Below are 11702 nucleotides of genomic sequence, written 5' to 3'. Positions count from 1 at the left end.
GTATAGCTGTTAATCTACTAAGCCAGCCAGTATCAAACACTGACTCTACTGCAGTAGCAAGTTAACCATTCTGTAGGATTCAATAACACAAAGTATCACCCTCAAAATTCCAGCGTTTGTTTTACCAGCCAGAGCGCTCACCATTCATGCAACAAATATGCATCCCTCTAAATTAGTCTGAAAACGATCAGAATAAAGTGGCATATCAACCTACCCTCTTCTTGCGCTCTTCAGCCTCTCTGCGCTGCTGTTCTCTCTCCTGTGCTGCCCTTTCAAGTTCTTTCTGCAGTTGTAGAGCTTTTTCACGCTCTATTCGTTCTCTTTCTCTGTAAAAAAGAAATTGGAATATACATTGTAATTCATGGTTTACTTAATTTTCCATTCCTCACTGCAAAGTCCCAGTCTTAAACTTGCGAAGCAGGAAAGGTAAACAAGCAATGCTAAGGTGTATGGAATTAAAATTTGCACACTAGCAGGGCTAAATCAGTTTCCCTGCAATTCTTCGAAAGGGGACATTTTCTTAATTACTAGGACTTGAGTTCCCACCATTATTGCTGAATGTTTAGGATTTGCTCCATGTTGTGGAAGATAATAGTTTAGCTAGTATTTGTTTAGGCTTGGGACAATATTCTGCTATCCTATTCTGAGGTTTTGGCAGAAATGTACAAAAAGTGTTGGATCATTGACAACTATGTTACACTGTTGAACAGCCAAAAATGTCCATGAACTGTAGTTACCAGTGCTGCTATGGTAGAAAGGACAATCCTAAAGAGTATTTGTGAAAATGACACATTGAAAGGTTTTCCTTTTAGGGAAATATAGGAAACAGTTTTATAAAGTTATTGGTTCCAGTGTGTTATACCGTTCTGCTCGGAGACGCTCCTGCTCTTTTTCAGCTGCAGCCTGCAGCTCTCGTTGTCTTTCACGCTCTTGCTCTGCCTGACGAATCTCCGCCAATCGTTTTGCTTCTACTAGCTTTTTTTGCCTCTCCTGCTCCTCTTCCTCTCGTTTCTTTTGGAGAAGCTCCTGGTGCCGGCGCTCTTCATCCTCCTAAATTAAAACATAATTTTGATAGTCCTGAATATAAGCAACTCAACCCAGTATGAGGATAATTTGTTGTCTGATGCAAACCATCTGTAACTACACATACAATTATGTAAAATCCTTACTTTAAAAGAGATCAGTTCACAGGGTACTGGCAAATTCCTTGTACCCTTAAATTTGAACTAAAGTGAAAATTTCCTCAGCTATAATAGATTTGCCATGTCGTTACTTTTTTAGAGAGGATCATATTCCTAAAACTATCTGACACGACTAATATACAAAGTTTTACTATGCCCGGGAGCCTGTACGCACTAGATGAGTGCCACAATCAGCTCCCTGTTATTCTTTGGTGAAGATGATAAATTCTAATTATTTAGTAAACAAAGTGGGCAGACTCACAGTTGAAAGGTAAACAAATGACTACTTTCTGCCCTCACGGTTCTCCCCCTAACAGAATATGACCTAAACATGCATAACAGCCACTACCAACATGAAAGTACTATCAAAAATAAAGAGATGGGGGGGAGATGGATTACATTTGACAAAAGGCAGATAGGAAAGGTATTTGGGTAAAAAGGGGACAGATAGTTATTGTTTGGTGAGCCAGAGTGAACCTCCAATGTAACATAAAAAGAACACATACCATCTGTTTTGCTTTGAGCTTGCGCATTTCATCCTCCTGACGCCTTCTGGTCTCTGCATCTTCCTGTTTTTTTGCTGTAATTTTCTTTTTGGCTTTTTCTTCAGCCATTCGGTCTTCCCGAACCTGACAGGGAACATCAATATAAAACATTGAGAGCTGGATTTTGAGCAATGGCCAAAATGGCATTACCAGGGAGAGGAAACAAAAAAAAAACAAAACCCACACACCTTTTCACTCTTCTCATCTATGTGTGCAAATTTCTGTTCAATTTTCTTCTTTTTCTCCTCTTCCAATTGCTCCACTCTCTCACGTGCCTGCAGAACCTTGCGCAAACGCTCTTCCCTCCTCCTAAAAAAAAGGCTTTAATGGTTAGCAACAAATAAGTTACTTATTTAATTTTTTTAATTGATGGGTTTTCTTTGGTACTGTGCTACAAAGCTTTAATATTTGGATTCAGCTTAAATTTCTCTAGCTGTACTCCTTGTACCCAAAAACTTGTCTAGTAACTCCTGACTAAAGCATACATCTAGTATGTAATTCATAATGGGAAAAAAACAAAAACAAAAAAACTATAAAGCATTTAGTAGTGAAATGTTTAATGGAGGATGTCTTTCTTAAGCTGCTAAAACTACATACAAAACTTCTTTTGATGAAATAGAATAATGCCCTGAAGGAGAAAGCACTGAAGGAAAAAGCAGAGACTGTGTTGGTAATTCCTGGGTATTACCCTCCCTGTGCAAAACCAAAATGAATGAAGATGGGGCTAAGAAAATTTTTTTTTTTGTCAAACAGCTTTCCTTTGTTTATCTCTTCAATACTCTTAACTCCACATTGTTGCCAATGACTTGATTTCCTGGATTGCGGGGTAAAGGTCCCACTAGCCACAAGGCCATGCCACTTATTTATAAAGTCTCTAAATTATTTTAGTGGAGGAATAGTGCACAGTGAACAGCTCTTAAAAGGTTAATGAAGTCTAAATCAGGTAGGCAGTGATGAAGATATAAACTCACAGTTTAAGTTCCTCCTGTTTGCGTTTTTTGCTCTCTTCAATTTTTTGCTTTCGTTGAAGTTCTGCTTCCTCCTTTTTGCGCAAGGCTTCCAAACGCTGACGCTCCTTCTCCTATAACATGGTTGTAATAAGTAATTACATTAAGCCGATTTGCCAATTGATGAAAGTAAATAAAAATGAGCCACACCAAATGAAGAGAAGAAGATGTGACCAATAAACAGACCCTTGTCCGCCATTGAAAACATCCAAAACCAAGAAACACCAGTGATAACTCAGAACTGTAAGTTACTTACGTCTGTCTGAAAGTTCCGAGAAAAACAAAACAAAAAAGAAAAAAAAGTACATTGTAAATCTGAATTAAACAGAATTAGAAACAAGAAATGCTACAATGCTACACTCGGCCAGAAAAAAAGAAATTAAGCGAAATTCTGCTGTGTTAAGATAAAGTGAAGAATCTGAAGAACAAACACTTGCTAACATTCACAAGGACTCTTGTGAATCTGTGTCTACTAGGTGATGAGCCAATAGAAGGGTACAGCAACATAGCAGCTAGGTAGAGAAGAACAAACGTTAGCTGCTCATTTCCATCATAACTATTTTGTAAAGAATACAAACTGCTCTGGTGCTTCTCTCTGTATTAAGTGTTTATGTAAGGTACACCTCTTAATAGAACTGATAACATTTTTGACCCAGCCTACACAGAGTATTACAAGTTACACTGTTGAACCTGTTTTTTTTTTTTACATACCTTGGGGTCTGACTTTAAGGGTGTATTGCGCTTTATGAAAGATTTCACCATTAGTGTTCTGCTGATAGATCCAGGAGTCATCATCAGCAGCTGATTTTTCTGCACTGTATGCAGGAATGATTTCATGTGAGCAGGCGGCTTTACAACCTATGGAAGACAAATTCGTTTTAACCTACAATGTGCAAACTGAATTTCAACTTTCAACCAGTTATGCAACTTACCTTTGAAGGAGGACATGGAGGAGAGGGAGTCTTCTTCCTTGGAGGAGAATGTATTTCCTCATCAGCTGGCTGATCATCATCAGATAGTTCATCCACTGCCCTCTTATAACTCTTCCTCCTGTTAAAGACCTCAATATTACATTTCTGCCTATACCTAAAAGTTCAAGGTGTTGTCTCCATTTTTAAACTAAGATGAAGGGTCAAAAGAAGATTTTTGTTTTATCTTTCAAGTATATCTAACTGGTATTATTTTCAGATGTGAATTAAAATATGATTTTTGTGATAAAAAGAAAAAAGACTTACGCACCTTATTGTTTGATCATCAATTGCCTCTGAAAAATAAAAAGATGGAACACCATGTTAATATAGTTAGGAAATAGGGACACATTTGATAACCGCTCTTTATGCAAGCTATGCAGCCGGGTGGTCTTATTTGGGTAACTGGTCCTATTCACTGGCCCATGTAACTTTCTAGGTCAGTACATTCTCTTTTGTGAAGAATTGTTTGTTTGTAAGCATCCGTTTTCCTTAACCCAAAAAAATCAGCTTTAAAATGTATAGTTTCAAAAATAAGCTATTGTTATGCCATATCATATTGCTGAATTTAGAATTCCAGTGAAATGTAAAAATAAGCTAGTAGAAAGCTTACCACCATTTGTTGTCAGGGACTCTGGGGTCTCCGTCCTATCTGGCTCATCAGAATCTGGTAGGTTGCTAATAGGAATCTTTTTACAAGTCCGTAACCTAAGCGAGCGTCTGGGGCTCTCAGAAGTTGGAGCCTAAAGAAAAGGCAAAACATAAATATTTGCTGCAAACTTTGAGAAAAGTTACACCCATTTTTAAATAGCATTTTACATATATTACATAAATACTCAAAAAAAAAAAAAAAAAAACTCCCACCGCATTATAGTACATCTATTCAGCGCTAATAAAATCATACCACTCAGAATAAACCGGTGAGTGGAATTTTAGAAACATAGATTTTCCCTAAATCCAACAGCCCACTAACCCCCGAACTACACAGTTGTAGATAACATTTGTGGTGCATGAATGGTGTTCTAAACCTTAAAAACTTGCACTGGAGAAGAAATCTGCTATATATATTATACACACACACACACACACACACACACACACACTATATTTTTATACAGAGAAATTGTTAAATGGAGATTTTTATATTTCTACAAGGAGAAGAAAGAAACCTATACAAATAACATGACATACAAATATCCAATGAATCCCAGTTAACCTACTAAAGCAATTTCTTACCTCCTCAGCAGGTTCAGCAGCTTCAGACCTGTAGCAGAAATAATAAACAAGTTTAGGTCGGAAAAATGAGCAGCATCAGTTAAAACCATTTAGACTCCCATTTATGATTAACTTTAACAGTAAATACAACAGCATTTAAAAGACCAACTCTAAACCTGGCTACATGCCAAGGGAAATCAATCAGCAGATTCAAGGTGATGAGCATATAAATGGAAACAAACAACCCTGAGGTCAGTCAATAAATGTGGGTGGCACTGTCAATATTCCTGTAATCTCTACTGCCCATCCCAGCAGACACTTTAAAACATGGCAGATAAAATTTGTTCAATATAGAAGTTTGCTGTATTTGGTCAAGTGTGCGTGAGAAAGAACCCTGCAAGATAAAATTTGCCATTGTTAGCAATGCTACTGCACTGTGCAGGAATAAATCTTGCTCATTTTGTCTTTAAATGTTGCTTTTCTCAGACGTCATCATTGCAAGTGTGAAAGCACTCAGGAATGCCCAGAAGTGAAGAACTCAACCCATTATATTTGTTTTTCTCACCTAATTTGCACAGTGACTTCTTCATCCACTATCTCAATGGAACTGTGGTCTACAAGAAAGGAAAAATACAGAAGATTGAGACAAATTGACTAAATAACCTGTATTTACATTTTTTTGCCATGATGCCCCATGAGGAACCCTAAAGTATTCCACACAATAGTGGGTTGCAGCAAAAGCAAGAATCAGAGCTGGAGCTGCAGAGTCTTGCTTTTGCTGCAACCCACTATTGGGGTTACAGAGTAAGGATACAGAAGTAAGGATACAGAAATCTTCATGCTCGAACCACAGTGTTTAATTGAAACAGACCTAAGATAATTCTCTTGGGCGGACTATAAATAATTTCCCCAACCAGCCGGATTAGGGTTTCCACTGTTAAGAAAAAAACATGTAGTCAACCCAGATCAGGGAGGGAAAGACTAATATGTACAGGTCTTTACAAGGCTGCCTACTAAAAACACCATTTGGCTGAACAATATATAGATTCAATACAGGCAAGAGATTCACTTAAAGTTACTTACAGCTCTTGTAGCTTGATGACACTGAAGTCTCTGTAGATCTCATTTTCGATATTGAGCGGCGAACAGATTTCCGAACAGCTTCTCGAGTCATACTTTCACGTTTCTTGGCTAGGGAGAACTGGTTAGCTAAAGAAGGACGGCAGCTGATGGACTTGCGCCCAATAATGCTACGACGCACCGAGCGTCGATCTGACTTGGGGCCTGTAGGTGTTGCGCTGTGACTTGACAATTCTAATGCCAGTTTCTTAGCAGCTTCTGAAACAGACACAGGTGTTTCACATGGCAAATCTACCATCTCTTCATCAGCAACCTTAGGTGTGGAGCAGTCTGCAATCTTTAACTTGGATGCTGTGCGGCTATTTTTATCAGGGGTGACAGGATCGAGAGGTTGTGTGGTAGTTACTGTTGGAGCAGTCTCTGGCACAGTTAGGATATCAGCTTCTGGAATCTCTTTTTTCTCTACTGAGCCCAATGCAACCATCTCTTCGCAGTGCAGTTCTGCACTCAGGCGATCTTTAGCACTGATCTTTACCTGTAAGATGCGATCATTGGGCACACAAGGAAGTTCCTCCAGTGGTTTCTCGGACAATGGCATGCATGCTGTGCTGGCTTGTTTACGTGCCCGAGTCATTCTCTTGGGCTGCTCAGCATCCTCCTGAATGGATTCATTAAGTGGTTTATTAATTTGTTTGGTGGAGAGCCTGCGCACAGATGAGCTCCAGCTGACACTGCTTCTTCGTCTGGATATCCTGCAGAAAACAACAAATGCTTTGAGCTGTGCATATGAAACAAATATACAATAACGCCTTTGTAATATTGCGCTGGCAAACATTTTTATCATTGTTCAAATCAAGGATGACATTCCCACACCCAACATTTGAACTGAAAAACAGAAAGACACAAATATAAGGTATATTTATACCTATATAAGGTCTTGACTTATGTATGGAAAGCTCTGTTTACCTAAAAAAAAAAAAACCCGCAGAGGCTCTCAGACTCCTGACTGGTCATAAGCATAAAGTGGGGCTAGAATACAAGCTTTATAAAGATTAAAAAATGTAAAAAAAGCAATTCCCAAAAAAGTTCACTATCATTAAAGTGGACCTAAATTCAAATTTCTAACTTTACATAAAAGGGTAGACAAATAAAAATGTTTGTTTTTTTTTTTTTTAGTCGAACACCTCCCTTTTTGACAGAATGAGTGGGCAAATCCTCCTGAGATACCTACGACACGCATCCCGTGAGGCTCTTGGCTCCTCCTCCGAGATCAGGGCATGCTCAGAAGAAGCGAGATCGGGCGACGCAGGAAGAACACAAAAGAGAAGATGACGGAACCAGGACGTCGCGGGACCCAATCAAAGAAATTTCCTGACGGATATGCGGCATTAAAGGTAAGCATGTTTTTTTTTTAATTTGGGTTTAGTTCCGCTTCAAGTGCACTTATTGATACGTTTTAGAAGCCCACAATTAAGCAGAGGAGAACAAAAAGGATAACAAAAATTATCCACAGGGCCTTTTCTTGCTGCAGTATTTACCTGCGCCCACTGGGGTCCCTATTTTCATCTGGTACAATGGAAATTCTCTTTTTTCTGCGTCTCTTCTGAGATGGGGTCTTTGGCATCAGTTCTGGCTCAGCAGTAAAGTCGCTGTTGGAAAAGTAGAGCTTTCAATATATTGCAGGCAGTAAACCCAATCATAACAATCTGCACCATTCAGGTTAGAAAAGCACATCTGGGAACATACATACTGTTGTCCTTTAAAGCAAACTTTTTTTTTTTTTTTACTTTTTTTAATACTGTTTATTGTCTACATCTGGATTGGAATTCAAACACTTTAAACTTGGGATGTGATTCATTTATGAAATGCCAGTCCTGCTGTATTTACCTGCTGAACATCTTCCTGGCTGCCTCCTCTATCTCCATTAGCCATACCATGTGCGTGCAGTCCAGGTGCCGCACAAAATCTTCTGTTTTGCGGGCACATACTTGCAGAAGATTGGAAAGGCTTTCTGACTCATTCATGGTGACACCTACGAAACAAAAGAAAAAAAAAAAACATGTATATATTATAATTCCCAAAAAAACATTTCTTAGCTTAAAACTAACATTTTCCAACTCACTCAGCTTTCAAAAACTGTTATTGTAACAATAGGACAAAAACATAGGATAAAACATAGGTCAAAAACAAAAGATAAAACATCTGGTACATTTTATGAGCTATTCTTTTTCACATTGTGGCTGCTTATGTCCAAATGCTGAACCATTTCCAGCATATAGTTCAGGCGATGCGCAGACTCAGCATAAGGTTGTGGTGCAGTTATTGCTTCCCCATGCCAGTGAACTGCTTGGGCGAAGATGCCACAAGTAGCTTCTCCGTGTGACACCCCCATAGTAAATAAATGGAGGTGGCTGTGAGCAGTACAGTACCACTGACTGCTGGTGCCAGGTGTCAAATGTGCAGAAACCAATTCTTCAATAACCAGCACTGTGGTGTGAGTGACAGAGCTGCTGGAAAGGCGCCAGCCACAGGAAGCCTTGCCGGATTGCTCTGGTGAAAGGTTTCCAGTACCAGGGTGACAATTCAGTAACCAATTGTGCCCTATGAAGAAGGCATTCACATGCTAATGCTCATCTAAAAAGCACCATGGTCAAGGAAAACACAAAAAAAATGTCATTTTGACATGTTGATAATGTTATTTATTTTTGCTGTAATTGTTATTTTTTTTTTTTTTTGTTCAAATAATATAAATAAAATAAATAAATAAAATAAAAGTATTGAAATACAAAAATACATCTAAGACAAAGCTTGGTTTTCTAGCTTTCCTTTGCTAGGAAATGGGCTTTAAACCAACATCCTCTGTTGCTTGTTCATTTAAAGCCTATTTGTTAGCAAAGGATTGTTTTCCTACTTCATTCATCCTAGTCCTTAAGCGTCTAGTCTGTGCCTATACCGAGCCAAAGAGCATACCGCCAATAGACAACCAACAGGAAATGTCTGTCACCAAGACATTTATAGGTGATGCAAGATCTGAAAGTCATTTCCCTATGTTAAAAAAGTAAAAATACACTGCTAAAGATGGTAAGGCCTGACTACAGCCAAAGCTTCTCATACTGTATACAGCAGCCATTCTCAAACCAGGTTCCTCTTGGAGGTTGCTTGATATCCCATTTGAGGATTCCTCCATAGTTCTGGTACCAACCACCATTTGGTAGAGCCCTTGCCATCTACATGACTGTTCAGATGCATACAAAGGTGTTCTATCCTAGCCAGCACTGTAGGGAGGTATTCTTCACACTGGCCATTAATTTAACAAGCCGAGGGTTCCTCGAGATGTCAATTACTTCAAAGATTCATCTGTAGTAAAAAGGCTGGGAAAGGTCGGTATACAACGCTGAAATCATCAAAAATATGGAAAAATCTGCCAGAAGAGAATTTGGACAACTGAAGTTCCACCAACTTTTATCTACAATTTCTGAACTGTTTTTGCAGACATTACAACCTAAAACAGCACCTGTGACATAACAGAAAGAATCAATACATCTCGTGCACCAACACAACACAACTACTGACCATCAACATTCCAAGCCAAGTAACATTTCTACCTGGTAATGGCTTCATTTGGGACAATCAACAAAGTACTGCGTAATCCAGGAATAAATACAAAAGGCAAGAAACATTGTCAATGTGATTTCTGTAAAGACCGATAAGGAACAATTAACAAAACTTGCAGAGTTTTAAGGGGTCATTTGTGGTGCATTGGGCTTCCTATTTAAATGTGCTGCCCTTAGACAATGCATTTGTGTGAAAGGGAAGCAATTGTTCAAATATTGGCATGGTACACAGAACTAATGTTTTTCTACTTAGTTATATACAAATTATTTATATGAAAAAAATACATGCAGCGTTCTACCCAGGCCCTTTTAGCTGGGCACACCACCCAGCACCTTTTAGCACCCACCCCGCTGTTTTTGGGTGGTTACTGAAGTGTTTGGTCACAACACAGGTGCTGCCACCTGCCTACAATTTCTTCCCACCCAGCTTAAAAAAAAATTCTGGGTTGAGCACTGACATGTGTATGCAGTATTTCATTTGAAATGATCAGCCTTTCATCCATAATATCTGGAGATTTACTTAATGGGCAGCACGGTGGCTCAGTGGTTAGCACTCTGGCGATTGCAGCACTGGGTCCCAGGCTCAAATCTCAGCCAGGACACTATCTGCATGGAGTTTGCAGGTTCTTCCTGTGTTTGCATGGGTCTCCTCCGGGTACTCCAGTAGAACATTAGATTGTGAGCTCCTTTGAGGGACAGCTAGTGACATGACTATGGACTTTGTACAGCACCGGGTAATATGTGAGTGCTAAATAAATACTGTGTAATAATAATAATAATATTTTATTATTTCCACTAAACAGGCATCACTTTTTTTGCCTTCAGTATTTACCTTGGACTATAAACTCAAGCAAAAACAGAAAGCCGATCACACCAACATAACCCTCTGTTCTATCCACTGGTGAGCTTGGCACAAAGCAGGTTTTTTGTTTTCAAGTTGCCAGGGGGCCCCAAGTCCCGGCACGCCATGGCAGCGCCAGTAGGTGGCCCCAAGTCCCGGCACGCCATGGCAGCGCCAGTAGGTGGCCCCAAGTCCCGGCACGCCATGGCAGCGCCAGTAGGTGGCCCCAAGTCCCGGCACGCCATGGCAGCCCCAGTAGGTGGCCCCAAGTCCCTTCATGCCATGGCAGCTCCAGTAGGTGGCCCCAAGTCCCCACATGCCATGGTGGCAGCAGCAGCCAGTTATGTTCTGACAAAATACATTTTTGTAAGTCTTTGCATCAATGACTATCATACATGACATAAAAATGAAGGATGGAAAACAGATGTAAAATCTTCAATACCCAGCACTGACTCTCCAGGAAGCTCACAAATATTTGGCAATTTCAAATATTTTTAGTAAATATTACATAAAGATAATACATAGAATGATCACAGGAAGTCCTGGGAATGTGAGGTGGATGGAACTTGGCCCACATGACCCGAGCTGTACGGGCGGTGCTGACACTCAGCCGGCCATACTCACCTCAGGTTAAAGCCCCTCTACCCGCCGCCTATGTGAAGTAAATGCCGGGCTTTATGTCACTAACACGGCCCCGCTTTAACGGAAATATTAGCGGCCCCGCTTACCTCTCCCGGGCCGCTCTCCCGAGTCTCTGTGTCCCCGTTGTTGTTGTTCCTCAGTCCTGGCGCCCCGTCACTGGAGCTGCTTCCTCTCCCGCTCAAACCGTTCAAATAGTTCAAATCCTAACGGCTGGGGCCAGACAGCGCTGACGTCAGTGGGCGGTACTGAAAACAATAGAGATGCGGCGTTTAGGATAGAAGAGTCAGAGTCCTGGTAGCTGGAAGACTCGCGACATGAGTGCACCACGGTATATGTTGGTGTGATCGTTATGCTGCTTTGTACTTTTAAAAAGAAAATAACAGCAACAGAATAGAAAATAACAACCCACAGAACAACAGTTCTAAACGTGCAGATAGAATACAAAGAGACACACCCAATTATTACATATCACATACATTCTCATACAAGCTGCAACAAGTTAACGTTCAGTATTTTAAAAAATGCATCAGTAAAATAATCTGCCTGTCTTGATTCAATTTTTTTAGAGGGTGATAACACCCAGTCCCTGCCTCCAAATTATATTCCTGT

The 11702-nt window shown here is 40.0% G+C and overlaps 1 protein-coding gene across 1 annotated transcript in view; it reads right to left on the bottom strand.

Moving 5' to 3' along the window:
• The window catches only part of INCENP (inner centromere protein), a gene marked incomplete in the record, with an annotated part of 13085 nt that extends 1754 nt beyond the window's left edge, over window positions 1–11331 (bottom strand). The window contains 15 exon segments of the mRNA XM_072421787.1: window positions 215–326; window positions 863–1050; window positions 1688–1810; window positions 1915–2035; window positions 2698–2807; window positions 3445–3591; window positions 3666–3783; window positions 3973–3997; window positions 4315–4444; window positions 4938–4965; window positions 5482–5530; window positions 6000–6748; window positions 7535–7645; window positions 7884–8028; window positions 11180–11331. Coding sequence (XP_072277888.1) covers window positions 215–326; window positions 863–1050; window positions 1688–1810; window positions 1915–2035; window positions 2698–2807; window positions 3445–3591; window positions 3666–3783; window positions 3973–3997; window positions 4315–4444; window positions 4938–4965; window positions 5482–5530; window positions 6000–6748; window positions 7535–7645; window positions 7884–8020 — 2148 coding nt within the window.
• Between the last annotated feature and the right edge of the window lie 371 nt (window positions 11332–11702).

The sequence above is a fragment of the Pyxicephalus adspersus genome, chromosome 9, assembly GCF_032062135.1.
Source record: "Pyxicephalus adspersus chromosome 9, UCB_Pads_2.0, whole genome shotgun sequence".
NCBI classification, from domain to species: Eukaryota; Metazoa; Chordata; class Amphibia; order Anura; family Pyxicephalidae; genus Pyxicephalus; species Pyxicephalus adspersus.
Note: the sequence above shows the minus strand (reverse complement) of the source record. Positions and strands in the feature narration are given on the sequence as shown.